Source organism: Saccopteryx bilineata, chromosome 2 (assembly GCF_036850765.1).
Source record: "Saccopteryx bilineata isolate mSacBil1 chromosome 2, mSacBil1_pri_phased_curated, whole genome shotgun sequence".
Taxonomy (NCBI): Eukaryota; Metazoa; Chordata; class Mammalia; order Chiroptera; family Emballonuridae; genus Saccopteryx; species Saccopteryx bilineata.
In genome coordinates this window covers 393297263-393316720 of record NC_089491.1, presented here as the reverse complement: position 1 = coordinate 393316720, position 19458 = coordinate 393297263, and the positions used below count along the sequence as shown (strand labels likewise).

Here is a 19458-nt window from a genome sequence, read left to right as displayed (position 1 = left end):
CATGTTCACCGTCTGATGATTAAGTCCCACTTCACAGAATGGGTGCTGAGGAAGGGCAGGAACTTTCCCAGGGCAATAGAGAAGGGCTCCCTATAGCAGTTAGAACTCTAATAACAGCTAACACTCACATGGCTCTTCCTGTCCGCCTGGCCCCATCCAAGGGCCTTGCGAGTACTAATTCGGTTCAGCTCCACAGCCCTTGGGGATAGATAGGAGGTACTAGGATGATCCACATTTTTACAGCTGAGGAAACAGGCGCAGGGAACTCAAGCTGCTTGTTCGAGGCTGCATCGCTGCTACAAGGTGACGTTGGGATATGAATTAGTCACTGAGGAATCAGTGACTAACTGATTAACACTTCCCCTGGGCGAGGCCCTCATTCTGTGGGAGAAGCAACAGAGGGTGCAGGTCTTGTCAGTAGATGGCAAGGCAAGGACCAGAACCCAGGCCTGAGTGGCCTGTGCCGTGTGGAACGGGCCGTGGGCCAAGGGGTCTGACCCCTCTCGGTCCAGCCAGCCCTGGCTACAACCCAAATCAAAGCCCCTTGTGCCTTGACCTATCTGTCTTATCTTCCTCATCTATCAAACTGGGATATTACTGTCGCCTCCCTCCAGTTGAAATCAGGAAAGCATTTAAATGGTGCGGTGCCGGCAGCACCATCAGGCACTCCAGCTGTATTGTTCTTAAGGTTTTCTCTGCTCTCCTACCTGCCCTTCTTCCGGACCTAGCCCCAACCCCAGGGGAGCGCTGAGCAGAGCTGGCATGGGTCGAGAGGGGCAGCCAGACCCCAGTAGCTTGGCAGCTGCCTCTGGGAGTCAGAAGTCAGGCCTGCTTACCTTGTGGCGGCTAGCTGGTGGGGTTGGGGCTTGGTTCACCTGCCCCCACCTCAGTATCTGGCACCTGGAACCTGCCCGGTCCTTATTAGCCCAGTGCAGCCTATCCTCAGCTTGGAAGAAAAGGTTGAGCCTCCAGGGCATTGTCCACATGAGAAAAGGAGGGAGGTGGGTGTGGACTAGTCCATTGTTCCCCCCAAGAGAGCGAAGGCGGGACACAGCTGTGTTTATAAAACACTGTTGCCTGGCCAGGAAAGGCCCTTCCCCCACCTTGGAAAAGCCCAAATCCAATCTCAGGATCTTCCCAATTGTGTTTTCCTGAAGAAGAACCTCTCCTCTCCCCTGGTTGTCCGTCCCTGTCTTTGGCTGATGGAACTCCTCCAAGAATACCCTGTGCTGCCCCATGGAGCCTTTTGCATCGGGTCCTGAGGGATGTGGAGGAGTTGGGGGTGGAGGTGGGGATTGGAGGCTAAGGCCTTCCTTCTTTATTTTATCTTGACCACACAGCCAGAGCAAAAAGCATATCGGTGGGAAGTGTCCTGGCACACTGAAGAACAGTCACAAGTGGTGTCCCGGGAACTGGTAAACATTGGGCCAGTGGCATAGATGGGGAAACTGAGGCTGAGGGAACCAGGATGTTGCATCAGTCAAAAACTCTCCTAGCTTTCGGACAAAGGCCACCTCATTACACGAATATGCTCGTCGCTCGATCTTTGCAAGACGGAAAACAAACCTTCCTCCAGGTTCGGGAGCGCGCGGCAGCCGCTTCCAAAAAGCCCGTCACAGCCAAGCCCCGCTGGGACCGTGGCTCGCGGACTACAAGTCCCGGCAGCCCCCGCGCCGCGGCGGAAACTCCGCGGGCGTCCCTTCGCAAGCCTGGCGGAGCATCGGGACCGACCCTGTGTTCTTCCATTGTCTGGCCGGCAGGGGCGGGACGAGCGGCGTGAGGCACGCCCATTGGTCGGGTGGGACGTCCATCGCGCCCTGCCCCGCCCCCACGAAGGCTCCGCCCCACTCGCCCGCGCCCGGGCCGCCTGGCGCACCTCCTGGAGCCCCGCCTGCGCCTCGGGACCGGCGGGGTCGTGCGGCGCATCCTGCGGGCGGAGGCGGAGGCGGCGGCGGGAGTCGGACGCAAGATGATGAAGTTTCGGTTCCGGCGGCAGGGCGCGGACCCGCAGCGCGAGAAGCTCAAGCAGGAGCTTTTCGCCTTCAACAAGGTGCGGCGGCGGCGGCGGCGGCGGCGGCGGCCCGGGCCGGGCGGGAGGGTGCGGGCCGGGGCTGGGGGCCGGGGTCGGGGGCCGCGGGGCCGGAGCCACGTCGGGCCCGGGGGGCGGGGGAGCGGCGCGGGGGCCGGGCGCGTCTCGGCCCCGCCGGGGGCTCGGGGTCCCCCGCCGACCGGCCGGGCCTGCCTCTCGGGGTGTCCGCGGGCCGCGCCGGCCCCGTCTCTCCGGGTCTCTGCAGAGCCGCTTCCCTGGGTCCCTGTCCCGCGCTCGGGGCCGCCGCCGCCGCCGCCCCGCTGCGGCTCGGCCCGTGCGCCTGGGGAGCGGCGGCGCTGCCCCTGTCCCGTGTGTCCCCATGTGTCTCCGTGCAGCCCCTCGGTGTCCCTCCGTCTCTCTGCCTCGTTACCTCTGTCTCTGTCTCTGCCGCGTCCCTGGAGTCTCTGTGCCCGCGTCTTCCTGCCTGCCTCTCGCTCGCTCTTGTCATCGCTTTCTGGGGGGGCTCGTCCGCACCCCCTCCGCCCTGGGGGGCAGCCTCGGTCTGGGGTTGGCTTTGCTTTCTCTCCCCCGGAGGGGTGAGCAGAGAGGAGGCAGATGTGGGGCGGTGGGGCCGGGAGATCCCTTCCTGTTCCTCTCCTGCCTCCCCCAGGGCTTCACACCCGGCCTGGCTCTGCCCTGCTCTCTGCCCTGCTCTCTGCCCTGCCCTGCGGGGGCGGGGGGGACGACTCCAGGAGAGACGCCTGTCCGTGTGGGGCCTCAGTTTCCCTTGAAGTGGGTCCACTTTCCCCCCTGCTGGGGGCTCTGGCCTCCTGTGTCCATCAGGACCATGCCGCCTAGACAGAGGTGGGGGTGGAGGGCCGCCTCTGGTCGTCTCCCTGGGTAGGACCAGAACAGCCCCTGCCTGCCTCTGCGCTGAGGGTGGTCGGCAGCCAGGGCCCCAGCGTGCCCCTTGCTCACACTCCTCCCCGGACGGTGGGCTCTAGCCTCCGCGCCCTCTGCACAGCGCCTCACCGCTCCTGGGGGGGTCTCAGTTGTTAAATCCCGGTGATGCAGGTGAGAAAGTTGAGGTTCAGAGAGAGGTGATGACTTGCCCGAAGTCGCAGGGGGAGCTGGGGCACTGTGTCCTTCCCTTCCTTTCCCTTGTTGGTAGGGATTTGACTTGAGCTCGGAGGGGCTGCTGTGGTCCAAGAGGAGACTCTTGTCCAGGAGGAAGGTCTGGGGTGGCTGAGGCACTGGGACGTTGCTTGAGGCACGCAGGTTTTCTGAGGTGGCGGCGGGCTGCTGCCCGGACTTTCAGACTCAGTTGGTCATCGGGAACCTGCCAGAAGCCTGCGGGGCCTAAAGGGAGGGTGATTCCGGGGGGGCCCCTTCCCTTGCTGGTGGCTAAGAGGGTGATCCCCTGTGAGGTGAGGAAGGATGGTGGGATAGGACTGGGCTGAGGTGTCACCTTCCCAGCCAGCTAGTTGGGGTGTGAAGTGAGGGCCTGTGACAGATGGTGGGGAGGTCTGGAGGCTTGGCTTCCCCTGCTGGGCTTGGTTTGACAAAAGGTGAGGGCTCCCCACTGAGGAGAGTGAGGCAGTGGTGGGAGGAGAGTGATCTGGGGCAAAAGGTTTGCTCACCAGAGGGGGTCGTAGGTGATCACCAGAGAATAGACCCAAAATAAAATTTAAAAAAGAATGGACCCCAGGTGCCCTAGTTGGGAGGGGGGGTTCGGTGGCAAACAATAACTTTGTACTCAGTCTTGGGTCTGCACCCCAACCCTGTCTGCAGGTTGCCTGTGGGGTGTCCACTCTGTGCCTGCAAATACTGAGCTCCTACTGTGTGTGAATTCTAGGTTCTGGGGACACTGCAGTGATCAGAAGGGTCCAATGCCTCTTCACTGGGGGGCAGATGTCATAGTGGGGAAGAGTGAAAAACCGAAACAAAAAAGTATAATACGCAGGCCTGACCTGTGGTGGGGCAGTGGATAAAGCATCAATTTGGAACGCTGAGGTCGCTGGTTCGAAACCCTGGGCTTGCCTGGTCAAGGCACATATGGGAGTGATGCTTCCAGCTCCTCCCCCTTCTCTCTCTCTGTCTCTCTCTCTCCTCTCTCTCTCTTTCTCTCTGTCTCTCTCTCCTCTCTAAAAAAAAATAATAATACTACGCAGCAGTTTGGATGGTGGCCAGTACTATGGATAAGATAAAGTAGCGTGAGGGCCGAGAGCTGTGGGTGGGCATGGCCGCTGTAGCCAGGGAGGCTTGGGGTCCTCTGAAGAGTTGATTCCTGAATGGAGACCTGGTAAGGCAGAAGCCTTCCATGGGGAGTGCTGGGTGGAGCATGTTCTAGATAGAGGGATAGTAGATACAAAGGCCCTGAGGCAGGAACCTGCCTAGAAATTTAGGAGAGGTCAGAAGGCCACTGGGCTTGGAGTCAAGTGAGCTGTGGAAGGAGGACAGGGGCCAGATGTGACGACTTGGCTTTGACCCAGAGCTTGACCCTAGTCCAAGGCCAAGCCAGCAGTCCAGAGGGACAGTCCCTGCCTGGATGGGTGGGGGGCTGGGGTGACAGGCCTGGGGGTCCGGATGTCTTACAGAAGGTGCGTCTTGTTGAGGCAGTGGTCAGGAAGTACTTGCGGCCCACAGGTGGCACCCTACATTGGTGTTGAGCACATGGGGTTGGGGTGTAGGTTTTCCGGGTAGGGCTGCCCCAAGCTAGGTCTCAGGTGGTATGACTCTTTTAAGTGGGTGGGCAGTGGAGGAAAGCGCAAGCTGGGCGGGTGGGGCTGGGACTGACCTTGCCAGGTGCAGAGGACCAGGTGGAAGCCATTCGGTGAATAGCACCGGTGCCCAGGTCCCTTCACACTGTCGCCTCCACAGCGGGGGTGGGGGGGACCATGCTGCTTGGTTTCCAGCTGGGGAGTCCCAGGCTGGGAGGTGGGTGGCACCTTCAGGGACTGGGCGGCCAGCTCTCTGCCTCAGGCTCCTTGTCTCTGACTCGAGGTTGGCGGAGAGTGTCAAGAGCCTCTGCCTAGACAGACAGCCTTGGGTGTTGGCCTCTGACCTCCCCGTGGGGCCTGTGTTTGGGGAGAGCCCTGACTTCACGGGGGACCCCAGACAGCGTGGCACATCACCCGGCTTCGGTCTGTGCCTCTAGGAATGGGGCGCAGAACCCTGCCCCCGGGGCAGGTGGGCTCCACTACTGCACCTGGTTCTTCCTGTTTGTAGAGAGCCCTGCACACAGCGAGGTGTTGAGGGGCACGGGTGTGGCCAGGGCCCAGGGGCTCAGACTCTTCACACCCACTGGAGAGGTGACTGCCCGTCTCACAGTTGAGGGCACGGTTAGAGCACAGGCGGACCCACCTACGCTCTGCTGTACAGACTGGCAGAGCCTGGGTGCCTGGGGGTGGCCTCCATGGAGGCCAGGGCAGCCGGGCCGGTGCCAGCACTGTCCCCTCCCCACAGACGGTGGAGCATGGCTTCCCCAACCAGCCCAGCGCCCTGGCCTTCGACCCCGAGCTCTGCATCATGGCCATCGGCACCAGGTCCGGGGCCGTCAAGATGTATCCTTTGTGGGACGCTGCGCCCGGTGCTGAGGACCACCCACGGGCAGCTGCCTGTGTGCTGGGCCGCTGGACAGGGCCCGGGCCGGGCAGTGCCGCTTCTGCCCTGAGAGACCTCCTCAGAGATCATGGAGGGGGTGTGGAGGGTCTCAGCTTGCAGTGACCACAGCTGTCCCTAGCCACATTTCAGCCAGCCAGTTACCTAGGTGACCTTGCGATTGTCCCAGCAACTGTGACAAGGGTGGCTAGGGCTAGGGCTGTCAAGGCTGGTGGTTGGGCCAGGGTCACACAGTGGGCCTTTCCCTTGTGACCGGGGACACGTACGTGGACGAGTGTGAGACGTGTTCGGCCGAGGGGCTGGGGGCAGTGCCAGGCTCGGCTTGGCGAGTGCAGCTGTGCCCCCACCTGGATGCTGGCGGTCGCACAATGGGCTGTGTGTGCTGCACAAAGCGATCATTTTCCCTGGAAGCCTGGGGGGGGCACACAGACAGCTGAAGGCCTTCTTCCCTGGCATGGAGCAGCCCACCTCCACTGCTGCAGGGAAGCCCCTCACTCAGAAGCAGAGGTGAAGGGTGTCCGGCCACTGCTTGGTGTGGTGCCCACTGCCAGCCCTCCCCATGTGACCCTCTGGGTCTCAGTATTCTGGTCAGGGACACTGTGTGGCACAAAATGATAAAATGCCTGTGGAGGAGGGGAGGGGAAGGGTTGGTTCCCTGGCTAGGCAGGGCTGGGCATCTGGGCTTGCAGGTGGTGAGCTTGCCTGCACCAAGGGGTGTGGCTGGACCAGATTCCCTGCCCTCCCCCATTGTCGGCCTGCTGTCCCCCCCTGAGGTGCTGTCCTGCCCCCTCCCCCCCGTGTGTGCTGTGTTCCTGCAGGTGGTGTTCCCTAGCACCCTGTGCCATGCGTCTGTTAGTCTCGTGAGCTGGCTCTCCTGGTCCTTCTTGCACCGACTCCTTGTGCTTTCAAGGAACCTGTTGTATGGACTAGGAGAGCCTCAGACTAGAGCTCTCCCCCTTCCCCCACACCACCCTGGGTTGGGAAACTGAGGCTTGAGACGAAAGCTGTGGACACAAGAGCCACCCCGTCTCGTCTCCTTGGCAACTCTGGTTCCTGCCTAGCACTCCCCCCCTTTGTCCCCTCTTCTGTGTTCTCCCAAGTCCTGCAGGGACTCCCAACTCCAGCTCCAGGCAACGGCCTGGCTCCTGTGCTGTCCTAGGCAACGTGGCTGCCCCCTCCCTCCGGGGCCCCCGGGCCCTGCCCCCTCCCTCCGGGGCCCCCGGGCCCTGCCTGTCCACTGTCAGACCTCGAGCTGCTGGGACCCTGTACCAACACCAGGCCTGGCTCCTGTGCTGTCCTAGGCAACGTGGCTGCCCCCTCCCTCCGGGGCCCCCGGGCCCTGCCCCCTCCCTCCGGGGCCCCCGGGCCCTGCCTGTCCACTGTCAGACCTCGAGCTGCTGGGACTCGGTACCCACACCAGGCCTGGGAGCAGGTCTTCCAGCCCGTCTAAGCCTCTGTGTGCCGGTTTGTAACACGGACAGGCATTGGCCTCTCCTCTGTCTTCGTGGGGCTGCTGGCTGCCCGCCTGCCCATCCGTCCTCCCCAAAGGGAAGTTGGTTTCCTTGCCAATGGCTGGAGTTTGGCCTAAAGCTGTGGGAAGAGGCAGCCTGGACTCTCCTCTGCCTCGGGCTTCCCTGCCCAGGCCTAGCTTGACACCCCTGCCTGTGTGGGGCGCTCTGGTGCACACAGGGCATGAGAGGCTGCCGTGAGTGGAGCCCTGGTCCTGTGTCAGGCCTGGGCCAGGCGCGCTGAGTGTGTTTTTATTCTCAGTTGCCTGGTGTTAGCCTTACGATGTAGACGTCACTGCCCCATTTTATAGATGAAGATGTGAAGGTCGTAGCGTAGCATGATTTACAGGAGCTGAGTGGAGCCTACATCCTGTGTTTGAGGGTAATTTGGGGGTGCAGGCCAGTGCTTCTTCCAGGAGGGAGCCCCCTGGACTTTGGAGGCTCCTCGACAGACAGGCCTGGCTGGGACCCATCGGGACGGTCCTGGAGAAGGAGGAAGGTTGGGCCTCTCCGCCTGTGTCTGCTGCTCTCTGCCTTGACCCGCTGCCCTCAGTTACGGCGCACCTGGCGTGGAATTCACGGGCCTGCACCGAGACGTGGCCACAGTCACCCAGATGCACTTCCTGCCCGGACAGGTGGGCCTCTGCTCCTGACTCCTGGGCCCCAGAGCCCCCACCGCCCAGGCTTCCTGGCTCAGTCTCCGTCTCCGTGTGTCCACAGGGCCGCCTTCTGACCCTGCTGGACGACAGTAGCCTGCACCTCTGGGAGGTCGTCCACCATGATGGCTGTGCCCGCCTGCAGGAAGCACTCAGCTTCCAGCTGCCCAATCGGCTGGGCTTCGATGGCGCCAGGTACTGGTGAACATGGCCGGGGACCAGCCGCAGGGCATGGGGCAGCCTGCCTTGCGAAGCGGTGACAGGAAGCTGCTGAGGGGCTGGGGCTCAGGGTGGTGGGGCACATTGAGCTTAGCCTGGGTCCCAGAGGTGGCATCTGGACCCCGCATCGCGGAGATGGGCTGCGTGGACTTGGCGGGTGTTAGCAGGAAAGTTCCACTCGAGCTCGAGGTGAGCGAGGCGGGCTGTGGGCTGCGGAATCGCTGGAACACCTGGGGACGCAGGATGTGAGCGAGTGCACTGTGTCCCCGACTTCTCACTCCTGGCGGGTGAGAGCGTCAGGGACCTTGTGGTCCCTGGCCCTGCGGCCTTTGCTGAACTGTCCAGGGTGGGTGAGTGCTTCCTGCTACAATATGCCTGTTTCCGGCTCAGTGAGAGGCTTGTACTGCTCCAGCTGAGGGCTGGGTGACAGCCGTCTCCAGCCCCAGCCCAGGGGTGAATTACTCGGCTTTCCTGCAGAGTCAGAGAGGCACCCAGAGGGCTGGTGGGACTCCTGGGTCGGGCTCGGGAGAGCTGTGTGTCCCGGGCCTCCTGGGCCTGGCCCGGGGCGCAGCCTGGTTCCTGCCTTTCCCTCCTCGTGGTTGGGAGGCGCTTGGGAACCCACCTCCAAGACCTGGGGAACCTGTATTTATCCTTCTCTCCGCTGACACCCTCGTGGATAACTGAGCGAGTTAATTACAACGCTGCCACCATTGCCTTCCTGGTTTGTCCGGCCACTGGGTAGTCGGGTAACAGTGAGTGTGGAGGGGCCATAACGAGTGGCAGTAGGGGCTCGTCAGTGCCCTCTGCGCCCCTCCGGAGCAGGTGGATGGACCCCTGTCCTTACCCACCTCCCCTTGTCCCCCATAGTGGCCCTCCGACCCTGGCCCATGTCACGGTGGTCCTGCTGGTGGGTGCGGGCAGCGTGGCCGCCCTGGGCACCGAGGCCGGCAGCGTCTTCTTCCTGGATATCTCTACCCTGCTGCTGATTGAGGGTCAGACCCTCGGCCCCGACGAAGTTCTGCGAAGGTGAGGGGCAGGTGGGCTCCCCACCCCCACTCTGGGCCTGGGCAGCGCTCCTGCCCGCTCACCTGTCCTTGCTCTGCAGTTTGCCAGATGACTACCGGAGCGGCAAGGCCCTGGGCCCCGTGGAGTCCCTGCAGGGACACCTGCAGGACCCCACCAAGATCCTCATCGGCTACAGCAGGGGCTTGCTGGTCATCTGGAACCAGGCCACGCAGTGTGTGGACCGCGTCTTCCTGGGGAACCAGGTCTGTGGGGGAGTGTGGTGCCCACGTCTGGGCCCTGTGCTCACGGCGTCCTCGTTCACGCCCGTCTGCCCCGTTCTGCAGCAGCTGGAGAGCCTGTGCTGGGAGCGCAGCGGCCGCACACTGGTCAGCTCACACAGCGACGGCAGCTACGCCGTCTGGCCAGTGGACACGGGCAGCTCCCCAGTGATGCAGCCCACGCTGGCCACCATGCCCTACGGTGAGTGCTGGGTCGGCTGAGGGCGGCCTCGCCGTCTGAGCATGGGTTTGTTGGGGTTTTTTTTTTTGACAGAGACAGAGAATCAAAGAGAGGGATAGATAGATAGGGACAGACAGACAGGAATGGAGAGAGACGAGAAGCATCAATTTTTTGTTGTGGCACCTTAGTTGTTCATTGATTGCTCTCATATGTGCCTTGACCGCGGGCCTTCAGCAGACCGAGTGACCCCTTGCTTGAGCCAGCGACCTTGGGTCCAAGCTGGTGAGCTTTGCTCAAACCAGATGAGCCTGCTGAGCACGGGGTTTTGACGGGTGATCCCAAGCCTAGGCACTCATGCCCGCCGGGCCTCTGGGGGCACCCAGGCGGCCTCGTGGAAGGTGGCAGCACCAAGCCAGATCTGCAAGAGTGAGTCTCCTCTCCCTGGGTGGGGGGGCGTATGGTCAGGGGCAGTGGGCCCTCTCTTGGGGAGGCAGGAAGCAGCTTTGAGGCGGGGAGTGATGCGGGCAGGGTGGGAGAAAGGGCGGGAAATGTGACCTGGGGTTGCTCTGGTCCCGGTGGGCCGCTGAACCTGAGCTGTTCCGTCCTTCTAGGCCCCTTTCCCTGCAAAGCCATCAACAAGATTCTGTGGCGCAGCTGTGAATCCGGGTAGGTGGGGGGCTGGGCCTCAGATGTGGGTCAGGGGCTGTGGGTGCAGAGGTGTCCTCTGACGGTCACCCTGGGTCTAGCAGTGTGTGCTCCAAGTGCAGGTGGCTCACATGGCTCTCCTGTCCCTGTGTAGGGGCCATTTTATCATCTTCAGTGGCGGCATGCCCCGTGCCAGCTACGGTGACCGCCACTGTGTGAGTGTGCTCCGGGCGGAGACCCTGGTGACGCTGGACTTCACCTCGCGCGTCATTGATTTCTTCACAGTGCACAGCACGCGCCCTGAGGAAGGTGTGTTCCCCTCCCCCCTGCGCCCGTGCGGCCTGGGGCTGCGCTGCTCACCCTGCTCCCGCCCCACAGGGTTCGACGAGCCCCGGGCCCTGGCTGTGCTGCTGGAGGAGGAGCTGGTGGTGCTCGACCTGCAGACCCCTGGCTGGCCGGTGGTGCCCGCTCCGTACCTGGCCCCGCTGCACTCCTCGGCCATCACCTGCTCCGCCCACGTTGCCAACGTCCCTGCCAAGATGTGGGCTCGCATCCTGAGCGCTGGCGAGCAGCAGAGCCCCCAGCCGGCCCCCAGCGCCTCGGTGTGTGCCTGGCTGTCCTTCAGGGTGGGGCCTGGGGGAGGAACGGTGTTCTGGGGAGGGCGCTGCCCAAGCACAGGCCTGGAGGTGGGAGTGGGGCAGCTGGACAGTGGGACTCAAAGAGCAGTGTGGGTTCTTGATGCTTAGGGTGGGAGGGAGAAGATGTTTGTCCTGCCTGTCCACTGACATCTCTGCCTCCTCCTTTCAGAGCTGGCCCATCACCGGGGGCCGGAACCTGGCCCAGGAGCCGTCTCAGCGAGGGCTGCTGCTGACTGGGTAAGTCAGACCCTGGAGGCCTGTGGCCAAGCACAGTTGTGACGCGTGTGTGTGCGTGTGGGGCTGGGTACAGTCCATGCAGGTGCAGGAGAGCTCAGTCTGGGCCACGGTGCTGAACGGCCCAGTGACTTAGCCCAGGCCCTGTTGATTCCCCCCCTCCAGGAGGGTGGGTTGGGAGTGCAGCTTTGCTAGACCCTGGGTCAGCCCCACCCTGCCCTGCCCGCTGGCCTGGACTTGGGCTCCACCCATCTTGCCTGCCTGGGACAGGAATCGCTGGGCAGGTGCTGGAGGGCTCGGCCTGGCCGTGCGGGTGCTGACGTGCCCCGGTGACTCAGACCGACTTCCTGCTCTGCCCCCGCTGCCTGCCTGTGGGATCCCTGGGCCTCTGACTCTGCGTCCCCTCTCCTGCTTGGAAGCTGTGGACTGTGGCCTTCCAGGCCGCTGCAGCTTCCTGTCCGTCTCCGCACTCTTGCTGCGTCTCTGCCGGGGTTCCCACCAGAGCCTGCACCCAGATCGGCCTGCCCCTCCCACCGTTCCCTGCTGCTGCCTGTGCCCCCGGGGTGCCTCTGCTCTGTGGCCAGCTGTCTCCCGATCACCTTCTCTGTGTGACCCAGCGGGGGAAGAACCCCCGAGTCCTCTGTTCCCCAAAATGCCCTCTGTTCCACTTCCTGTCATCACACTGCTGACCACTTCCACACCTCCCCCTGTTGAAGGGCCAGGTGCGTGTGGCGTGACACACAGCAGGCTCTCGGTGTGTCTTTGCCCTGGTCAGCAGGAGCTTCCCATTTGCTGTGTACGTAGGCGTTGGTCAGCGTTTGGCTTACGCAGTAGGTGCTCAGTAAGTGGTCTCTGGGGGAGAGGACGAGGGAATGGTCAGGGACCTGGCGTGGGCCTCTGTCCTCCCTGCAGCCACGAGGATGGCACCGTGCGGTTCTGGGACGCCTCTGGGGTGGCGCTGCGGCCGCTCTACAAGCTGAGCACCGCCGGCCTCTTCCAGACCGACTGCGAGCACGCGGACAGCCTGGCCCGAGCTGCCGAGGACGACTGGCCGCCCTTCCGCAAGGTGGGGCCCTCCCCTCCCCCGAGCGGCCCGGTCCTGGCTCCGCCCTGTGTCACCACTGCGTCCCCCTCCCCAGGTGGGCTGCTTTGACCCCTACAGCGATGACCCCCGGCTCGGGGTGCAGAAGGTGGCCCTCTGCAAGTACACAGCCCAGATGGTGGTGGCCGGCACCGCAGGCCAGGTGAGCCTGCAGTGTCCCCAGGGCTGGGGGGTTTATGGAAGAGATGGGCACGAACGGGAAGGTCCAGTGAAGTGGTAAGAGACCAGTATGGGCGAAAGACCAGTGGTGTGGAGGGGCCCCAGGTTGGGTGGTTGAGGTGCGGTCAGCCAGGGAGGGGGGCCTGGGAGGTGGGCCTGTTGTCGGGGCTGTAAGTCCAAGCTCTAGCTGTAGGGAGCCCTGCAGGATTAGGGCCAGGGCAGGAGCTACTAGATGAGCTGTGGGAGGGCGGGGACCAGTGGTCCTGGTCAGTGCTGTTCCTCCAGCACGCATTGTATACAGAAGGTGCTCACTGTGTGCTTACTGCTGAGTGGGAGACAGGCGTGGTGGCGATGGGGCACTTTAATCCAGCAGGGCAGGACCAGTGCTGTTCCTCCAGCACACGTTGTATACAGAAGGTGCTCACTGTGTGCTTACTGCTGAGTGGGAGACGGGCGTGGTGGCGATGGGGCACTTTAATCCAGCAGGGCAGGGACCAGTGCTGTTCCTCCAGCACGCGCTGTATACAGAAGGTGCTCACTGTGTGCTTACTGCTGAGTGGGAGACGGGCGTGGTGGCAATGGGGCACTTTAATCCAGCAGGGCAGGGACCAGTGCTGTTCCTCCAGCACACGTTGTATACAGAAGGTGCTCACTGTGTGCTTACTGCTGAGTGGGAGACAGGCGTGGTGGCGATGGGGCACTTTAATCCAGCAGGCAGGGACCAGTGCTTTCCTCCAGCACGCGCTGTATACAGAAGGTGCTCACTGTGTGCTTACTGCTGAGTGGGAGACGGGCGTGGTGGCGATGGGGCACTTTAATCCAGCAGGCAGGGACCAGTGCTGTTCCTCCAGCACACGTTGTATACAGAAGGTGCTCACTGTGTGCTTACTGCTGAGTGGGAGACGGGCGTGGTGGCGATGGGGCACTTTAATCCAGCAGGGCAGGGACCAGTGCTGTTCCTCCAGCACATGTTGTATACAGAAGGTGCTCACTGTGTGCTTACTGCTGAGTGGGAGACGGGCGTGGTGGCGATGGGGCACTTTAATCCAGCAGGCAGGGACCAGTGCTTTCCTCAATGCGGGCCCTGTTGTACAGTAGCATTCACTGAGCATTGTATTCAGTGGGTAACGAGACAGTTGCAGGACCTCCCTGGCCGTGGCTCTGCGGGCCCGTGTGGGACAGGTGGCCCCACCCTCTGTGCTGACGCCCCGCTCTGTTTGTGGGCCCAGGTGCTGCTGCTGGAACTCAGCGATGTGCCCTCTGAGCAGGCGGTCAGCATGGCCAGTGTGGACCTCCTCCAGGACCGAGAGGGCTTCACGTGGAAGGGCCATGAGCGGCTGTGCCCGCGCACGGGGCCCCTGCCCTGGCCCGCTGGCTTCCAGCCTCGGGTGCTGGTCCAGTGCCTGCCGCCAGCGGCCGTCACCGCGGTCACGCTCCACACCGAGTGGAGCCTCGTGGCCTTCGGCACCAGTCACGGCTTCGGCCTCTTCGACTACCAGCGCAAGAGCCCCGTGCTGGCCAGGTGCGTGTGGGACGGGCCCAGAGCCCCGTGAGGGTGCGCTCGCCTCCACCTGGCCCAGCCTCCTGTGGGGCCTCCCGTGTTTCCACACTCCCACCCACCCAGCCACACCTCAGTGTCCTCTGTAGGACCTGGCGTGGTGAGGGGGCCGGCAGCTTCGACCTGGATGGGGTGCTGCTGGTGTGGTCTGCGTCCCCCAGCTGCGTGGTGGGCGGGGAGAGAGGCTGGGGCTCCCTGACCTGCACCGTCCTGCTGGCCCTGGCCAGCGGGAGCACCTGGCCCCTCTGGCACAGCCGGCACCGCTCTGCCCCCAGGTGCACCCTTCATCCCAACGACTCCCTGGCCATGGAGGGGCCGCTCTCCCGGGTGAAGTCGCTCAAGAAGTCCCTGCGCCAGTCTTTCCGGCGCATTCGCAAGAGCCGCGTCTCGGGCAAGAAGCGGGCTGCCAACACCAACAGCAAGGTGAGCAGCGCCCAGGCTGTGGTGTGGACGTGGAGCCCGCCCGGTTCTGGACCGAGCCCTGGGTCTGCTCCCCTGTCACCCGGCCTTGGCAGCCCCGAGCCCCGGACGGCCAGGCTGCGCTGGGCGCTGGGGAGGGGCACGTGGGGGCTGGGCTGTGCGGGGGAAGCCGTGCCCTGCAGCCCCACGCTCCTCCAGCTGCAGGAGGCCAACGTGCAGCTGGCGGAGCAGGCTTGCCCCCACGACGTGGAGATGACACCCGTGCAGCGCCGCATCGAGCCCCGCTCGGCCGACGACTCCCTCTCGGGGGTGGTGCGCTGCCTCTACTTCGCGGACACGTTTCTCCGAGACGGTGAGGCCGGGGAAGGGGCGGGGTGCAGAGGGGCCTCCGCTGGCTGTCCCGGAAACGGGCCGTCTGGTGTCTGCTGCGTGCCAGGCTGCACTGACGACGGTGCCCCCGGAGCAGTGCCCTGGGACCTGTGACGATGCGGGGTCGCTGCAGGAGCCGGCAGGACCTCGGGGACCCGAGGGCTCGGGGTTTGGGGGGGAGGGTGGGGGGCCTGCCGGCCTCGAGGTGGGTGTGCTGGAGGCTGCCCACCCAGTGTGTCAGCAAGGACGGACAGGGCTCCGGGAGGCGCTGGCACCGTGCCGAGGGGCGAGGGTCCTGTGCGGGGAGACAGGGTCAGGTTCACCGAGGAGTTCAGCTGAGGCTTGTTCGTGGAGCCCTGCAGCCACAGAGTAAAGAGTGTTACACCCCCTACCTCACCTGGTGCTGCTGCCACCGCACTCGCTTATTCTGACGGAGATTTTAACTGAGGACCAGTGTGCATGCTCATTCGTGGCTGACCGCCGCGACCTAAGCCGTGGAGCTGGCACTTGCCCAGCGGTCTTGGGCACACCGGCCCACAGGCGGCTGTCTCCACGCGCCTCACACGCCTGTTGATGGTTGGTGCTGGGTCCGCGTCCGGTCAGTCCACACAGGGCGTCTCCCTGTCCGTCTGTGGGTCTGAGAGAGGCCCCCTTCTGATACTATTTATTTGTTGAGGGTCTTTTATCCGGTGGATTGTCCCACTGCCTGGCTGTGGCAGCCCCAGGTGTCTGCTCTGTGCTCCCCAGTCCGCGTGAGGAGGGCCGTGGGCTCTTCCCAGCGGGCTAGGTGTTGGTTGTGTGAGCTGCTCACGGACTTTTGCTGGGGTCACTCACTCAGCCCCGTGCGCAGCAGTAACTGCTCCGGCCACCTGGGCTCCTGGGTTTTCAGCTCTGATTTTACACTGAAGGGCCGTCCCCAGAGGGTCAGCTCCCGTAGGGAGAGCAGGCGGATTGTAGCCCAGGCCTGGGGCTCCGTGTCTGACCACCGCATGGAGGACACACTGAAGGGGGTGGGAGTGGAGCGAGGGGGCCGGCCTGGACCCGGAGGCACCTCTGTGGTGAGGCCCTGTTCCGAATGGGAGCGTTGGCGATGGAGAGCAGGGGCTTTGTGGTGGAGCTGCACTTCAGAGGTGGTAGGGCTGAGGGTGACAGGGGTCAGGCCGGTGCGATCAGGGTTCATTCTGCGTGAGGAGTCCTGCGGGGACACCCGGAGGCCGTTGCTGCCTCTGGGAGGGTTGCATTTGAGGCTCTGATTGCAGTCAGCAGTGTAGAGAAGGTGCTTGAGGTCGCAAGGCTAGCTGAGGTCAGCGCAGAGAGGTGGGACCGGAGGGAGCAGCCCTGGGTCCCGGCCGTCAGCAGAAGAGGCAGGAACCTGCAGGGCGGGGGCAGGCACCCTGGCTCACCAGCCTGTCACCCACAGCGGCCCACCACGGACCCACCCTGTGGGCAGGCACCAACTCGGGCTCTGTGTTTGCCTATGCGCTGGAGGTGCCGGTGGCCGTGGCCGGCGGCGAGAAGCGGCCTGAGCGGGTGGTGGAGGCTGTGCTGGGCAAGGAGGTGCAGCTGATGCATCGTGCGCCCGTGGTGGCCATCGCCGTGCTGGACGGGCGTGGCCGCCCGCTGCCTGAGCCCTACGAGGCCTCTCAGGACCTGGCACAGGCACCGGACATGCAGGGTGGCCATGCAGTGCTCATCGCATCTGAGGAGCAGTTCAAGGTGAGCGGCTGCGGAGACTTCCAGGTGCCTGCCTCCGAGACACCGTTGGACCCCTTGCCTATGACCCCCACCCTTCCCTATATCCCCCACCCTCCCCGGCCAGCAGCGGAGCCCCTGAAGAACCCCGACGATCCTTCAGCTAGCTGTGTTCCTATAGGACTCGCCCACCTCCGAGTCCCTGCCAGGGCCCCTTGACCACCTCTCAGGGCTCTGTCTGGCATGGTTTGGGGGGACACCAGCCATGTAACCCTTACAGCCCAGTGTGACAGGTGTGCCAGGTGCATAGGAGGGGTCCTGGGAGGTCTCTGGGAGCAGAGGTTTCTAGTCAGGTCAGGATGGCAGCTCAGGTGGGAGGGTATTCAGACAGAGGTGGTCATGTGGCGGGCTGGGCTCCAAGCAGGGACAGGGGGCATGGACAGGGCCAAGCTGTGCTCACTGGCACCTGCCCTCTGCCAGGTGTTCACACTACCCAAGGTGAGCGCCAAGACCAAGTTCAAGCTGACGGCCCACGAGGGCTGCCGTGTGCGCAAGGTGGCACTGGCAACCTTTGCCAGCGTGGCCTGTGAGGACTACGCCGAGACCTGCCTGGCCTGCCTGACCAACCTGGGGGACGTGCACGTCTTCTCGGTCCCGGGCCTGAGGCCCCAGGTGCACTACTCCTGCATCCGGAAGGAGGACATCAGCGGCATCGCCTCCTGCGTCTTCACGCGCCACGGCCAGGGTGAGGCGAAGGTTTCCTGGGGCAAGGAGCCCGAGAGGGTCCTGAGAACTCCCAGGGACTGTGCAGCAGGAAGGGTGACCCCGGGTGGGGCAGGGCCGGTCAGAACGCAGGACAGAGCCCAGCTGGGCGGCTGTGGCTGGAATCAGGTCTCCTGACCGCACGCTCGCCCTCCTCTCACCTCAGGTTTCTACCTGATCTCCCCGTCGGAGTTTGAACGTTTCTCCCTAAGTGCCCGGAACATCACAGAGCCACTCTGCGCTCTGGACGTCAGCTGGCCCCACGCTGCTGCCCACACCAGGTGCATGGCGGGGCTAGCCCCTGGCCTGGGAGGCCTTTGAACAGGCTGGTGCTATCCCCACCCCCAGTCTGCATGGAGCAGGGCGCCCTGCCCGCTGTCACCCCGCTGTGGTCTCGGGTCTCGTAAGTGGGAAGTCAGGTTTGCCCCGAGAGCCTCGAGGTGCCTGTCTGGGACCCTAACATGGCCCTGTCTCTGCACCTGCAGGCTCCAACAGTCACCCAAGCTGAGCCAGGCTAATGGGACTCCGGGCATCGTCCTGGCCACACAGAGCCGTGACGGAAGCCCTAATCCTGTCTGCAGCAAGGGAGCTGGTGAGGGGCTGGGCATGGGCTAGGGTGGCAGGACACCGGTCAGCTCAGACAGGGCAGACCTCTCTCTGCAGGAGGCAGCAGCTGGGCCAAGGCTGGGGGCCTGGGGAGGCTGTGCCAGGCAGGGGGTCTGTCATCACGTCCCACCCTGGGGTGGGCTTGGGACTGGGTCCCCCGCAGAGGGTCCCCTAAGGCCCTAGCAGAGGCCTGATCATGTCCTCCCTGCAGATACCCCGGAGCTGCCTGAGGCCACGCTCTCTCCGATGTCCGTTGACTCAGCCACCAGTGCTGACACCACTCTGGACACAACAGGGGACATCACGGTGGAAGACGTGAAGGATTTCCTGGGGTGAGGTGGGCGGGCAGGACTCACAGGAGGGGCCGCCCTGGCTCCACCCTCCCTCCACTCCCCCAGCCAGCCTGGCGTATGAGCCGGGCTGTGCCCCAGAGCCTGACCGCTGGCCCTTCTCCCTAGCTCTGCAGAGGAGTCGGAGAGGAATCTGAGGAACCTGATGGGAGACGAGGCCAGAGCCTGTGCCGTCCTGATCAAATGAGGTGCTGCAGTGTGGGGGTCCCGGTCTGCCTGGTTCTCAGCCTCGACCCTCGGGTGTCCCCGGCTTCATACCTGAAGTCCTAGGAGGCCCCTGTAATGCCAGTACGCCCTGAAGCCAAGCTGCTCCCGCGGGTGTGTTGGCGGGGGCTTTCGGGGCCCTCACAGACACGACTGTCATAGGTTATTATAAAACAGCGCCAGCCCATTAGCCCCTGGGTGTCATAGGTGGTGTTTGGAGCAAGAGGGGGCGACCCCTGAGGGGGCTGGGGCTGGTTTGGCCAGCACATTTCAGCAGGTGAGATCTTTGAGGGGGGCCTGACAGGCCATCCCTCCCAAGTCTCTGGCCCCCTGTCCAGATCTGCAGCCACTAAGTCTGCCTAACCTGTTTCCTCCCTGGGGCCCCCACCCACACAGCCAGGCACAGACACCACAGCTGTCTCTTGCTGGGGACAGTCTGGCCACAATCTGGCCTTACTGGGCTGGATGTGGTCAGTGCTCAGAGGTTTGGCTAGCCTTCCTCAAGCTGCTACTGCAGGGCCTTTGCCCCAGTTGGGTGGGCGGCCCTCTTGCCTGCCCTGAAGGAAGTTGAGTTTAGCCCGAGTAGTGAGGTCACCTGCCCCTTTTGGCCCCCACCTGTCCCTCCCCTGATCCTTCTCTCTCTCTACCAGGAAGGTCAGGACCACCTGGCCACACACCTGCCTTGCTTGGACCTGGGACCCAGGACGCCTGGCTCCTTCCAACCCTCCACGTAGACCTACCTATACCTCCTCACCTGCGGGCTCCAGAGCACCTGCCAGCCACGGCCGCAGGGCAGCCCCGAGCGTGGGCCTGGAACTCAGGTGGATTTGGACTGTTAGCTCCTACAGGCCGCTGGAGGCCAGGTGCCACGGGGGGACAGCTGGGGCTGGCAGCCCGTGCCACCTGCCGCTGCGGGCACTGTCCTTCCACTCTCCTTTTGCAAAGAGTATTTTTCTAGCGCCTGGACTGGACAGAGCGGGCTGGACCGTCATTTCTAAAACTATTTTGGTACTTGCTCCTGGGCTAGCCATGTCCCTCTCCCCCAGCCTCTCCACGGGCGGGTGTGTGTGTGAGAGAGAGACCGGGGTGCCCAGGACTGGGGCCCAGTCGTGTGTGTCTGGGGGGGGGGGTCAGAATGGGTTTCCCTGTAGACCGTACCTTGGGGTTTTTTCTGTCATTTTGTTAACATTAGCACTGTTTTAATATTAAAAATGCTGATTTT

General features: G+C 63.6%; 1 protein-coding gene across 2 annotated transcripts; it reads left to right on the top strand.

The window, feature by feature from the left end:
• The first annotated feature begins 1857 nt into the window (after positions 1–1857).
• LLGL1 (LLGL scribble cell polarity complex component 1) lies at positions 1858–19418 on the top strand. Of its 2 annotated transcripts, none has more exons than XM_066264421.1 (23): positions 1858–2050; positions 5495–5592; positions 7712–7793; positions 7879–8009; positions 8901–9059; positions 9139–9301; positions 9386–9518; positions 10109–10163; positions 10297–10451; positions 10521–10744; positions 10950–11017; positions 11927–12080; positions 12154–12258; positions 13505–13797; positions 14109–14256; positions 14452–14605; positions 16043–16338; positions 16795–17059; positions 17243–17357; positions 17562–17668; positions 17894–18014; positions 18141–18220; positions 18887–19418. In XM_066264421.1, exons 1-22 carry the CDS (start codon positions 1970–1972, stop codon positions 18217–18219), a joined length of 3186 nt encoding a protein of 1061 aa, XP_066120518.1. In that variant the 5' UTR covers positions 1858–1969; the 3' UTR covers position 18220; positions 18887–19418. The 2 variants fall into 2 exon arrangements, with proteins under 2 accessions (XP_066120518.1, XP_066120517.1); XM_066264420.1 differs by having other exon boundaries at positions 9383–9518; positions 18887–19417.
• The last annotated feature ends 40 nt before the right edge of the window (positions 19419–19458 follow it).

Coding starts and splice junctions, on each gene's coding strand:
- LLGL1 (XM_066264420.1), top strand. CDS start 1,970: ATGATGAAGTTTCGGTTCCGGCGGCAGGGCGCGGACCCGCAGCGCGAG. Junction 12,259..13,504: donor TGGCCGGCACCGCAGGCCAG/GTGAGCCTGCAG, acceptor TTGTGGGCCCAG/GTGCTGCTGCTGGAACTCAG. Junction 14,257..14,451: donor CTGCCAACACCAACAGCAAG/GTGAGCAGCGCC, acceptor ACGCTCCTCCAG/CTGCAGGAGGCCAACGTGCA.